The following is a 13663-nucleotide window of genomic DNA, read 5'->3' on the forward strand; positions in this document are numbered from 1 at the left end:
CTTGCACACATTCCTAATTTTACCTGCACCATCTAATCACTCATTCTTCTTGGGGAGGGGATGTCCTTCCCATTATTTGTAATCCACCTTGTCCATTAATCACTGTCCATCTGCTTCATGGCCGGAAGGTTTCATGTTGACCACGTGACCAATATCACATGGTCAGCATGAACTAATGATCCCTGGGAGGAACAGTTTCAGAAAAAGCACATTCTGACCAACATCTGGCGGTATTCTATTCATTTCCTAGCTCATGTGGGCCGTGACCAGTTCAGAACTCCCTGTCCCCTCAGCAACACAACCTGACACTAGTTGTAGTTCTGTAGTGACGACAGGTGTGCAAATATTTTCTACATCTTCTGGCACCTCACAGATTTATTACTACGTGTAGGCAGCCTTCCTGCCTGCCACTCAAAATGAAAGGCTGCACTGACACCCACTGGACCTACACTTTTGGTCTAACCAGCAGATCAATAGTAGGTTAAAGGTAAAATATCATCCAATATCGTTCAGTGTTTTCAAAATCTTGCACGCAGAATGCAAACAAACTTTCCTGTTGCCACAATTTCTGATCACACTTTTCTGCCAACTTTAAGTATTGTAGATTGCTGTGTCAACATTTCCCACTCAACGTTCCAAGGTTAATGTTTGTCAATGATGTGCAGGTGCTGGTGCTGGTTCTGGACTGGGGAGATCAAAGTTGGAACTCGCACAACACCAGCTTATAGTCCTACATGTTTACTTGGAAGTATAAACTTTCGGAGCACCACTTTGTCACAAACAAACACGATTTGCAAAGTATTGCAGGCTAGCTCCACAGTTTGCCCTGTGGTGTGTTACATTGGTCTATTCCACAATTCCATTGTCGTCTTGCAACAAAATCTTCTATTCATCAAAGTGGCCCCAGGTAGCTATTGCTATTACCATAGAATACCATAGAATTCGTACAGTGTGGAAACAGGCCAATTGGCCCAACAAGTCCACGCCGATCCTCTGGAGAGTGTCCCATCCAGACCCATCCCCCTACCCTACCCCTGTAACCTTCCGTTTCCCAAGGCTAATGCACCTAAGCTACACATCCCTGAACACGGTGGGTAATTTAGCATGACCAATCCAGCCAGCTTGCACATCTTTGGACTGTGCGAGGAAACCGGAGCGCCCAGCAGAAACCCCCACAGACACAGGGAGAATGTGCAAACTTTATTATTATATTATATTCTTAGATCAGTGTGAGAGTCAGATCACTATCGCTCACTAATTTTTTTTAACTTTGTGACTTCACGCCTCACGTTTGGGTCAGAATGTTGAGGGTCAAGGACTTCAACATTTACTGGATAACAATCAGAAATCCTGTTTTGTTTTTTATTTCACCACTGCCTTAGAGCACTAGAGACAATAGCCACTAGGGCAACTAGTCGAAGGATGTAATCTAGGAATATCCTGATATTATAAGCCAGTCGTACAAACAGTAAATTGCAGCTTTGAGTGAAGTTACAAGTTCTTTTCTCAGACTGAATGCTAACAGCTCCTTGCTTCCTTCAAATTCTCCAGGTTATATTCTGTAACTGGTGGGTGTGACCTCACAGATGGATCTTTTGAGATCTGATTGCTGTAGCAAAAAAAATTCTAAACAAAGGTAGGCATTCATTTTCTTTTAAGACCCCCACCATCAAAAACTTATACCATGCTGAAATTTCTTCTTGTTCCTCCTCCCTCTGCCCCCCGGCCACCATCTGTTCAGAAGATTAAGTTTACTTCTAACTTTATCACAGTGTGACTCCATTTTAACGCTTCTGACTTTGTGTGACATGGTGGGGGTTGGGGGAAACTGCATCTTTCAACTGCAGGGCCAGGGTGGGGGGAGGTGTGCATTCACCTCTCGGTGCTCAGCAGTTTAAATACTGGCAGCCTAGTCTCGTTCAGCAGCTGAGGCTGCCCAAGCTTTCCCGCACCAGAGCTCTCATAACATCAATGGCATTAAAATGGGGTCATACCGGGTAAAGGTTTGGAAGTAGATACTTTTGATTACAAGGTTATAATGAGTCAGAACAATTGGGTCACATTTTCCAGACCAGAAATGTTTGTAGAACAGCAAATTTACACTTTAAGAAACAAATCCATAATTGTACACATTCTAGTAGTTCTATTCCATACAATCCAGAATGCGCTTACACCTTTGTCAATATCACATGTGGTCCACCAATTCTCCCGTCCCACTCTGGCCACTCACAGGAGAATTTGCTTTGGACCTGAGGGCAAGGAGCACACACAGTGTGTACGTGCGCATGTTGTCCTTAACATCACTTACTTTCTTCATCAAAGGGGACAGGTCTGCAATACACCACTAGGTCAGAGAGTTCAAGAGCAATCTTCTTTCTGCGCTCCATCATCTTCCCCTCTTCCTTCTAAAAAGTGATCAAACCACAAATTAAAAGCTTTAAAATGACATCTCCTCAAACTAACAGAATAATTTTGAATTCCTGTGGGCATTTACTTTCTATGATACCAATGCTTGCTGGCGCACAGTTTCTGTGATACTTGTTCTAATTAGGGCACAGTTTCTGGGATGGCGCTGGAAAAGCACAACAGATCAGGCAGCATCTGAGGAGCAGACGAATCAACGTTTCAGGCATAAGTCCTTCATCAGGAATATGTCTGACCTGCTGTGCTTTTCCAGTACCACAGTCTAACTCTCCAGCAACTGCAGTCCTCACTTTCTGTGATACCTGTTCTTGTTGGGGTACAGTTTCTGTGATACATGTTCTTGTTGGGATACAGTTTCTGTGATACATGTTCTTGTTGGGATACAGTTTCTGTGATACCTGTTCTTGTTGAGGTACAGTTTCTGTGATACCTGTTCTTGTTGAGGTACAGTTTCTGTGATACCTGTTCTTGCAGGGGTACAGTTTCTGTGACACCTGTTCTTGTTTGGGTACAGTTTCTGTGATACCGGTTCTTGTTGAGTTACAGTTTCTGTGGTACTGTTCGTGTTAGGGTACAGTTTCTGTGATACCTGTTCTTGTTGGGGTACAGTTTCTGTGATGCCTGTTCTTCTTGGGGTAGTTTCTATGATAACTGTTCTTGCAGGGGTACAGTTTCTGTGGTACTGTTTTTGTTGGGGTACAGTTTCTGTGATACCTGTTCTTGTTGGCGTACTGTTTCTGTAATACCTGTTCTTGTTGGGATACAGTTTCTGTGATACCTGTTCTTGTTGGCGTACTGTTTCTGTAATACCTGTTCTTGTTGGGATAGTTTCTGTGATACCTGTTCTTGCAGGGGTACAATTTCTGTGATACCTGTTCTTGTTGAGGTACAGTTTCTGTGATACCTGTTCTTGTTGAGGTACAAGTTTCTGTGATACCTGTTCTTGTTGAGGTACAGTTTCTGTGATACCTGTTCTTGCAGGGGTACAGTTTCTGTGATACCTGTTCTTGCAGGGGTACAGTTTCTGTGATACCTGTTCTTGTTGATGTACAGTGTGTGTGATACCTGTTCTTGTTGAGGTACAGTTTCTGTGATACCTGTTCTTGTTGGGATACAGTTTCTGTGATATCTGTTCTTGTTGGCATACAGTTTCTGTGATACCTGTTCTTGTTGGGGTACAGTTTCTGTGATACCTGTTCTTGTTGAGGTACAGTTTCTGTGACAACTGTTCTTGTTGAGGATTCAGTTTCTGTGATAGCTGTTCTTGTTGGGATTCAGTTTCTGTGATACCTGTTCTTGTTGGGGTACAGTTTCTGTGATACCTGTTCTTGCTGGGGAACAGGTTCTGTGATACCTGTTCTTGCTGGTGTACAGTTTCTGTGATACCTGCTCTTGCTGGGGTACAGTTTCTGTGATATCTGTTCTTGTTGAGGTACAGTTTCTGCGATACTTGTTCTTGTTGGGGTACAATTTCTGTGTTACCTGTTCATGTTGGGATTCAGTTTCTGTGATACCTGTTCTTGTTAGGGCACAGTTTCTGTGGTACTGTTCTTGTTGGGGTACAGTATCTTGATACCTGTTCTTGTTGGGGTTCAGTTTCTGTGGTACTGTTCTTGTTGAGGTACAGTTTCTGTGATACCTGTTCTTGCTGGGGTACAGTTTCTGTGGTACTGTTCTTGTTGGGATACAGTTTCTGTGGTACTATTCTTGTTGAGGTACAGTTTCTGTGATACCTGTTCTTGTTGGTGTACAGTTTCTGTGGTACTGTTCTTGTTGGTGTACAGTTTCTGTGGTACTATTCTTGTTGAGGTACAGTTTCTGTGATACCTGTTCTTGTTGGGAGTCAATTTCTGTGATACCTGTTCTTGTTGGGTTAGTTTCTGTGATACCTGTTCTTGTTGGTGTACAGTGTCTGTGATACCTGTTCTTGTTGGGATTCAATTTCTGTGAAAGCTGTTCTTGTTGGGTTAGTTTGTGTGATACCTGTTCTTGTTGGGGTACAGTTTCTGTGGTACTATTCTTGTTGAGGTACAGTTTCTGTGATACCTGTTCTTGTTGGCGTACAGTGTCTGTGATACCTGTTCTTGTTGGGATTCAATTTCTGTGATAGCTGTTCTTGTTGGGCTAGTTTGTGTGATACCTGTTCTTGTTGTGGTACAGTTTCTGTGGTACTGTTCTTGTTGAGGTACAGTTTCTGTGATACCTGTTCTTGTTTGGGTACAGTTTCTGTGATACCTGTTCTTGTTGGTGTACAGTTTCTGCGATACCTGTTATTGCTGGGGTACAGTCTCTATGATACTTGTTCTTGTTGGGGTGCAGTTTCTTTGACACTTGTTCTTGCTGGGGTTAATTTCTGGGATGTTCCGTTCTCTCTGGGGTACAGTGCTGGGGCTACCTATTCTTGCTAGGGTACAGGAACATCTTTCCTCATTGGTTTAAGTAGCCAAATTCACTGAGAATTTTCCAGAGAATTTGTGTTACCAAGGGTATCTTTCCTGGCAGCAGCCAAAATGTAACAGAAACATGCTATCTACTGTCAGTGAAAACATCACAGTAACCCAGTGTGGAAAAAAATCTAGCTTTGTACATGAAATTCAATTGAGTGAAATCTCAGTTCCTAAATGTTTTAAAAAGGATGTAGGTTCTATCAATGAATCCCCTAACTAAAATGCCTACAGTGTGGAAACAGGCCCTTCGGCCCAACAAGTCCACACCGACCTTCCAAAGAGTAACCCAACCAGACCCATTCCTCCGAATGATACATCTATCCTACACATCCCTGAACGTGATGGGCAATTTAGCACGGCCAATTCACCTAACCTGCACATCTTTAGACTGTGGCAGGAAACCGGAGCATCCAGAGGAAACCCATGCAGAAACGGGGAGAATGTGCAAACACCCACACAGTCACCCGAGGCTGGAATCGAACCCAGGTCCCTGGTGCTCTGAGGCAGCAGTGCTAACCACTGAGCCATCATGCCTACCCCCAAAATGAAGAATAAGAGAAACTAATTTGAAGCTGATATCTTTAATTGTGTGTGAATTTACCCTGGCGTCTGCCGTCTGTGCTGCTTCCCGGATCTTGGCCACCCAATCGTTCAGATCTTCCAGTGTTTCTGCTGCCAGGTCCATTGTCTCACCAGCACGGTTGAACGAGCTCACATTTATTTTAAAAACATAGGGACGACTGCCTTTTCCATCTGGATGAACGGCTGAAATGAGACAAGAAGGGTGAATAAAATATTGGAGCTGTTCATCCAACGGCATGGCTATGCTCCAGTTCAGTAGGCCAAAGATAATCAACTCCAACTACCCAACAACAATTTGTCAATTCAAGGAAACACTTTAGATGTTGGTGTATATGTTAACCCCTGATTCTGGAGAGATTGTTGCAGTCTCAGAAATTGAGTTTGGAACTGAACTGTTGGCATGCCTGTGTGTGGTCGCTGATTGTGTTTGTCCTTTGCCATGTAAGGTCTGCTTTTTTCTGTGAGCGAGTCATAAACCCCAATGCATACTCACAACATAATCTGTGTCCACGCTGTGATCCCTGGGGCTCTGCCGGAAGTGGGGTGAAATACTGAGGCTAACTGCTAATGTGGTATGTTGTGGCTGAAAAGTGGGGATGAACTTATCCATTGAGGATAGACAAATACGTTATTTTTGGGGCCGGTAAAATGCGGTCACATCAAGTCGACTTTTCTGTCTAGATTTATACATTTGGTTCCAATCAATGTGGCATCTTCAAAACAATGGTCTTCTGGCAAAATCAACAACAATAACTACCTATACTTATATAGCACCTAATGCAATAAAACATAAGACCACAATAAGTAAATGCATTTGCAGATTATAAGGTCGCTCAAGCTTTCCTCATGCTATTCAACAGAATGATGGCCAATCTCCTGTCTCAGCTGCATTCTCCCTCCAATTTCCCATAGAACATAGAGCATATAACAGTACAGCACAGAACAGGCCCTTCAGTCCACGATGTTCTGCCGACCACTGATCCTCATGTATGCACCCTCAAATTTCTGTGACCATATGCATGTCCAGCAGTTTCTTAAATGTCCCCAATGACCTCAACTGCTGCTGGCAATGCATTCCATGCTCTCACAACTCTCTGTGTAAAGAACCCGCCTCTGACATCCCCTCTATACTTTCCTCCAACCAGCTTAAAACTATGACCCCTCATGTTAGCTATTTCTGCCCTGGGAAAAAGTCTCTGACTATCGACTCTATCTATGCCTCTCATTATCTTGTATACCTCAATTAGGTCCCCTCTCCTCCCTCCAATGAAAAAAGTCCGAGCTCAGTCAACCTCTCTTCATAAGATAAGCCCTCCAGTCCAGGCAGCATCCTGGTAAACCTCTGAACCCTCTCCAAAGCATCCACATCTTTCCTATAATAGGACGACCAGAACTGGACGCAGTATTCCAAGTGCAGTCTAACCAAAGTTTTATAGAGCTGCAACAAGATCTCACGGCTCTTAAACTCAATCCCCCTGTTAATGAAAGCCAAAACACCATTTGCTTTCTTAACAACCCTGTCCACTTGGGTGGCCATTTTAAAGGATCTATGTACCTGCACACCAAGATCCCTCTGTTCCTCCACACTGCCAAGAATCCTATCCTTAATCCTGTACTCAGCTTTCAAAGTCGACCTTCCAAAATGCATCACCTCGCATTTATCCAGGTTGAACTCCATCTGCCACCTCTCAGCCCATCTCTGCATCCTGTCAATGTCCCGCTGCAGCCTACAACAGCCCTCTATACTGTCAACGACACTCCAACCTTTGTGTCGTCTGCAAACTTGCTGACCCATCCTTCAATTCCCCTAATCCAAGTCATTAATAAAAATTACAAACAGTAGAGGCCCAAGGACAGAGCTCTGTGGAACATCACTCACCACTGACTTTCCTTCTACTACCACTTGCTGTCTTCTGTTGGCCAGCCAATTCTGTATCCAGACAGCTAGGTTCCCCTGTATCCCATTCCTCCTGACCTTCTGAATGAGCCTACCATGGGGAACCTTATCAAATGCCTTGCTGAAGTCCATATACACCATATCCACAGCTCGACCCTCATCAACTTTTCTAGTCACATCCTCAAAGAACTCGACAAAGTTTGTGAGGCATGACCTGCCCCTCACAAAGCCGTGTTGACTGCATTTAATCAAGCCATGCTCTTCCAGATGGTCATAAATCCTATCCCTCAGAATCTTTTCTAACACCTTGCAGACGACAGACGTGAGACTTACTGGTCTGTAATTGCCGGGGATTTCCCTATTTCCTTTATTGAAGAGAGGAATTACATTTGCCCCTCTCCAGTCCTCAGGTACGACTCCAGTGGAGAGCGAGGATGCAAAGATCTTCACAAGTGGTGAATCAATCGCATTTCTCATTTCCCAAAGCAGCCGCGGACAAATCTGGTCCGGGCCTGGCGACTTGTCGATCTTAATGTTTGACAAAATTTTCAGCACATCAGCTTCCTCTATCTCTATCCATTCCAGCATGCACACCTGCTCTTCAAAGGTTTCATTCACTACAAAGTTTGTTTCTTTCGTAAAGACAGAAGCAAAAAACTCATTTAGGGCTTCCCTATCTCCTCCGACTCCACACACAAATTCCCTATGCTATCCCTGATCGGCCCTACTCTTTCTTTGACCATTCTCTTATTCCTCACATAAATGTAAAATGCCTTTGTGTTCTCCCTAATCCGTTCTGCCAAGCCTTTCTCGTGCCCCCTCCTGGCTTCCCACAGACCATTTTTGAGCTCCTTCCTCACCTGCCTGTAATCCTCTCGAGCTGAGCTTGACCCGAGCTTCCTCCATCTTATGTAAGCTACCTTCTTTCTTTTGACGAGAAGCTCCACTGCTCTCGTCATCCAAGGTTCCTTTATCTTACCCCTTCTTGCCTGTCTCAGAGGGACATATTTATTCATCACTCGCAACAAATGTTCCTTAAACAGTCTCCACATGTCTATAGTGCCTTTACCATGGAACAATTGCTCCCAGTCCATGCTTCCTAACTCATGTCTAATTGCATCATAGTTTCCTCTTCCCCAATTAAATATCCTGCCATTTTGCCTCATCCTCTCCTTCTCCACAGCCATAAAACCATAACTTGCTGAGAAACCGGAAAAATGTAGCTATATTTAAAGATAGCATATCCACAACACTTTATGTTTTCAATTCCAAAGGTTTAACAGTCCTATAAGTGAAGACATTTTCTTTATCTCAGTCATAAATGATCAGCTTGTTCTAGAGCTGTCTAACAACAAACACCATGTCAATAGTTGTTCGACCTTTTCTGAAATCACACTGACCCTCTTGCAACAGATGAGCAGAGATGGATAGCAAAGTCAGTTCATGTTACAGAAGGGGTCTTAGAGAGAATGCAAACTTGTGGTTGAAACCTCACCTCAAGATCAAATATACAAGCAATTGGTTCAGCCTCAGATGGACAGAGTGATGGTGCCAGTGAATAGGTAGCAGAGTTTGTGGTGGGAAGTGAAGACAACGTCTTCAAACCTGCTGAAATTTAATTGCCAGCACATCAAATAAACAATCTGTTAATCTAGAGACAGGAGAGGGGACAAGAAAAGTGCTGGTGAGATAGAGTTGGATATTGTCATTGTACATGTGGAAACTGCTGTGCTTTCAGACCATGTCTCTGAGGGGCAGATGTCAATGAGAAAATGGATGATGCCAAAAATAGATCCTTTCGAGACACCTGAGTTAATGGTGTAGTGATGAGAAGAGAAGGCATTTGTGGTAATTCGCTGCCTCTGATTAAATAGATGAAAGGATGCAACCAAGGCAAGATGAGTCCCATCCAACTGGGCGATTCTGGAGGAGAATGGTGTGTTCCGATATTCGGATAATCAAATGCTGGATAATTGATGTTCCTCTGTACTTGTGTCACAGTCACACAGGATGTCATTTGTGATTTTAACCAAAGTCAAAGCTGAATGCAGACAGTGAATTACTAAGTTTTGTCTCTCTCTTTTGTTCCAAAGACTCTTAAGTTTGTAAAATCACTGCTCCAAATGTGAATGGAGCACAAATCTTCTTGACACGAGGTTAGCGACTGCTCATTCTCCATTCCTTTACCTCAAATTGTCAGGCAGCCATTTGACCGAGAGGCTGAAGAGGTGGCTGTTTGCCAATGCCACTCACACACAACTGCCATATTTAGGACAGTTGAACATCTCTACCACCTTCTATGGAATCATATAGTTCAGGTCTGCTCATGAACAGTAACTGTGTCCTGTCAGGCCATGTCCTCTACCACGCTGAAATGCCTGTCTTTTGGGTTTAAGTTATTAGTTGGATGACTCATTTGACTGGATTTCATCTATTTACCTATATTACACTGCTGCTTGTGGGAGCTTGCTGTGAGCAAACTTGTTGCTAAATTGCCTAAATTACAAGTGACCATACTTCAAAAGCACTTTCTCAACTATAAAGCATTTTTGGATGCCCCAAGTTTATGACAGGCACGATAACTGCAATTCTTTCTTCTTTTGCCTTATATATTGAAATGGTCTCCAATTCCTCTAAGAAAGTGCTTGATTTCCACTCAGGTTCAAAGGCAGGATTGATTATGTTCTTGGAGCTAGAGATGTTTACTGTGGGGACATTGCCATTTCTCTTCACAACAGCAAAATGGCCCTTCAGTTTGGTCCCAGTTACAGTTATCAGCACTAACTGAAGCAGGTTAGTTCTGGCTTCACCAAACTACTCACCGATCTGACAGGAAGGTACATCCAGAGATCCTCCCAGTAAATCCCCGAGAGGACTGTTTTCATTAAGGGGCTGAAAGCAGAGGGAATAAGAGGAAGAATAAGTACCAAGCCAGTCAACTTATCTGTAAAAGTTTAAGACTCCAAACATGCCTTTTCTCCCATTGTAGAAATCCCTGGGGCATCAAATTACAGCTTCAGAAAAGAAATAAATTCCCTACTTAGACCCTACCCACGTGAAATGCTTTTCCAGTCTTGATTTTTTTTTATTTATACATGGGATATGGGCATCACTAGCTGGCTCAGTTTTGATTACCCATTCTGAATTGTCCTTGAGAAGAACAAAGAAAGAACAAATAACAAAACAGGCCCTTCGGCCCACAAAGCCTGTGCTGACACATGATGCCTTTCAAAACAAAAAACCTTTTGCCATATATCTGTCTTGATACCTCTTAAACATTCCTATGTATTCGCCTCTACCGCCTCCTCTGGCAGCGCACTCTGTGTAAAAATACCGCCGCTCCCTCACCACCAGACGCCTGGAGGAAGAACGCCTCATCTTCCGCCTCGGAACACTTCAACCCCAGGGCATCAATGTGGACTTCAACAGTTTCCTCATTTCCCCCTCCCCCACCTCACCCCAGTTCCAAACTTCCAACTCAGCACTGTCCCCATGACTTGTTCTACCTGCCTATCTTCTTTTCCCCCTATCCACTCCACCCTCCACCCCCCTCCGACCTATCACCTTCATCCCCTCCCCAACTCACCTATTGTATTCTATGTTACTTTCTCCCCACCACCACCCTCCTCTCACCTATCTCTCCACCCTTCAGGCTCTCTGCCTGTATTCCTGATGAAGGGCTTTTGCCCGAAACGTCAATTTTACTGCTCCACAGATGCTGCCTGAACTGCTGTGCTCTTCCAGCACCATTAATCCAGAATCTGTGCAAAAATAACCTGCCTTTCCCATCTCCTTTATACTTACACCTTTTACTTAAACCTATACCAGGGGCAAGAGTAGGCCATCTAACCCTTCAAGCTCCGCCATTCAACAAGATAACAGCAGGGAGGCAATGGCCTAGTGGTATTATTACTGGACTCTTAATATAAAGACTCAGGTAATATTCTGGGGACCCAGGTTCGAATTCTACCATGGCAGATGGTGTAATTTGAACTCAGTAAAATTTGAAAGTAAGAGTCTAATGGTAACTGTGAATCCATTGTCAATTGTCGGGAAAAACCCGTCTGGTTCACTAATTCTTTCAGGGAGGGACACTGCCATCCTTACCTGGTCTGGCCTACATGTGACTCCAGACTCGTAACAATGGGATTGACTTTTAACTGTCCTCTGGGCAATTAGGGATGGGCAATAAATGCTGGCTGAGATAGTGATGCCCTCATCCCTCGAATGAATAAAAAAGCTGATGCTTTCGTGGCTTCAGCTCCACTTACCTGTCCTCTCACTATAACCCTCACTGTAAACTATGTCCCTTAGTAACTGTCATTTCCACCCTGGGAAAAGACTCTGACTATCCATTCTATCCATGTCTCTCATAATTGTGTAAACTTATATTACATCGCTCTTTCAACGTTCCAGTGAAAACAAACCACGTTTCTCCAATCTCTTTTCATAGCTAATACTGTATCTGTACCCTCTCCAAAGCCTCCATATCCTTTTGGTAGTGTGGCAACCAGAACTGTACTCAACATTCCAAATGTGACCTAACTGCAATATGACCTGCCAATTTCTGTACTCTATACCCTTATTGCTGATGGCAAGCATGCCATTTGCTTTCTTGACCATCTTATCCACTTATGTTGCCACTTTCAGAGAACCATGGGCCTGCATCCTTAGATCCCTCTCTGTATGTTGATGCTACTAAGCGTTCTGGCATTTACTGTATTCTTTCCCCCTGCGTTAGACCTCCCAAAATGCACCAGCATACATTTATCAGGATTAATCTCTATCTGATATTTGTCTGTCCAAGTCTCTAATTTAACTATATTCTACTGTATTCTCTGGCAATCCTCCTTACCGGCAGTAGCTTCCTTAACTATTGTGTCCTCATCAAACATACTAACCAAGCCACCTAGCTTCTCCTCCAAATCTACATATATTACAAACAACAAAGGATGGATTCCTGCAAAACACCACTGGTCATCAATCTCCAATCTGAAAAACATTACTCTCTGTTTTTCTCTGACGAAGCCAGTTCTGTGCCAATCTTATCAGCTCACCATGGACCTCACGTGACTTTCTCTTTTGTGTCAGTCCCCATGAGAGATGTTGTGCAAGGCCCTGCTAAAGTCCATATAGACAACACCTACTGCCTTGCCCTCATCAATCATGTTGTGGAGGAACCAGCGTTGGACCGGGGTGGACAAAGTTAAAAATCACACAACACCAGGTTATAGTCCAACAGGTTTATTTGGAAGTACTAGCTTTCAGAGCACTGCTCCTTCATCAGGTGGTTGTGAAGCAAGACCATAAGACACAGAATAATCCTTTGCTAAAAATTCTTAGGTCCTGCTTCACAACCACCTGAAGAAGGAGCAGCACTCTGAAAGCTAGTGCTTCCAAAAAACCTGTTGGACTGTAACCAGATGTTGTGTGATTTTTAACCTCATCAATCATCTTTGTCACTTCCTGAAAAAACTCAAACAAATTTGTGATACATAACCTTCCCCACACAAAACCATGCTACCTATCACTAGTAAGTCCATATTTTACCAAATGTGAGTAAATCCTATCCCTAAGAAACTTCTCCAATAATTCCCCTATTAGTGACATATGGCTTACTGGCCTGTAATTTCCCGGATCATCCCTATTGCCCCTTTTAAACAAAGGAACTAAGTTGGCTATTTTCTGGTCCTCTGGGATTGCTCCAGTAGCTAAACAGGATACAAAGATGTCATACAAGCAATTTCCTCATCTGATTCCCCCAGCTTTCTGGGATAGATCCTATCGGCTACCAGGGAAACAAAAACAGAACTTGCTGGAAAAGGTCAGCAGGTCTGGCAGCATCTGTGAATAGAAATCAGAATTAATGTTTCAGTCCGGTGACCCTTCCTCAGAACTCAGCTACTGAGGACTTATTTAACTTAATGCATTTCAAACACCTAACACCAGCTTTTTTTGTATTGACATGTCCTGAAATGTTAACATACTCGTCCCCTGACTCAGCATCCACCACATCCTTCCCCTTTGTGAATACTGATGCAAAGTATTTGTTAAATGCATCTCCTCTTTCTTCATGCACAAATTCCCTCATTTCTCCTTAAGTGAACTTATACTTTCTCTAGCTATCCTCTTCCTCCTTATACATGTGTGAAACACTATGGGATTTTCCTTAATACTGTTTTTTCTTTAAAAATCATTTCATAGCCCCTTTTAGCCTTCCTAATTCCTAGACTGAATTCTTTCCTGTGACATTTGGATTCTTTAAGGGCTCGGTTGGTCTTCAGTTTCCTAAAGGGTATTGTATGACTCCTTT

The 13663-nt window shown here is 43.3% G+C and overlaps 1 protein-coding gene across 1 annotated transcript in view; it reads right to left on the reverse strand.

Annotated features, from left to right (window-relative positions):
- Nucleotides 1–13663, reverse strand: part of plcg1 (phospholipase C, gamma 1) — a 168418-nt gene that overhangs the window by 13450 nt on the left and 141305 nt on the right. The window contains exons 23-25 of the mRNA XM_072556339.1: nt 10173–10242; nt 5473–5636; nt 2309–2405 (exon numbers count right to left, since the gene is read on the reverse strand). Coding sequence (XP_072412440.1) covers nt 2309–2405; nt 5473–5636; nt 10173–10242 — 331 coding nt within the window. The remainder of the gene's footprint in view (nt 1–2308; nt 2406–5472; nt 5637–10172; nt 10243–13663) is intronic.

The sequence above is a fragment of the Chiloscyllium punctatum genome, chromosome 37 (assembly GCF_047496795.1).
Source record: "Chiloscyllium punctatum isolate Juve2018m chromosome 37, sChiPun1.3, whole genome shotgun sequence".
NCBI lineage: Eukaryota > Metazoa > Chordata > Chondrichthyes > Orectolobiformes > Hemiscylliidae > Chiloscyllium > Chiloscyllium punctatum.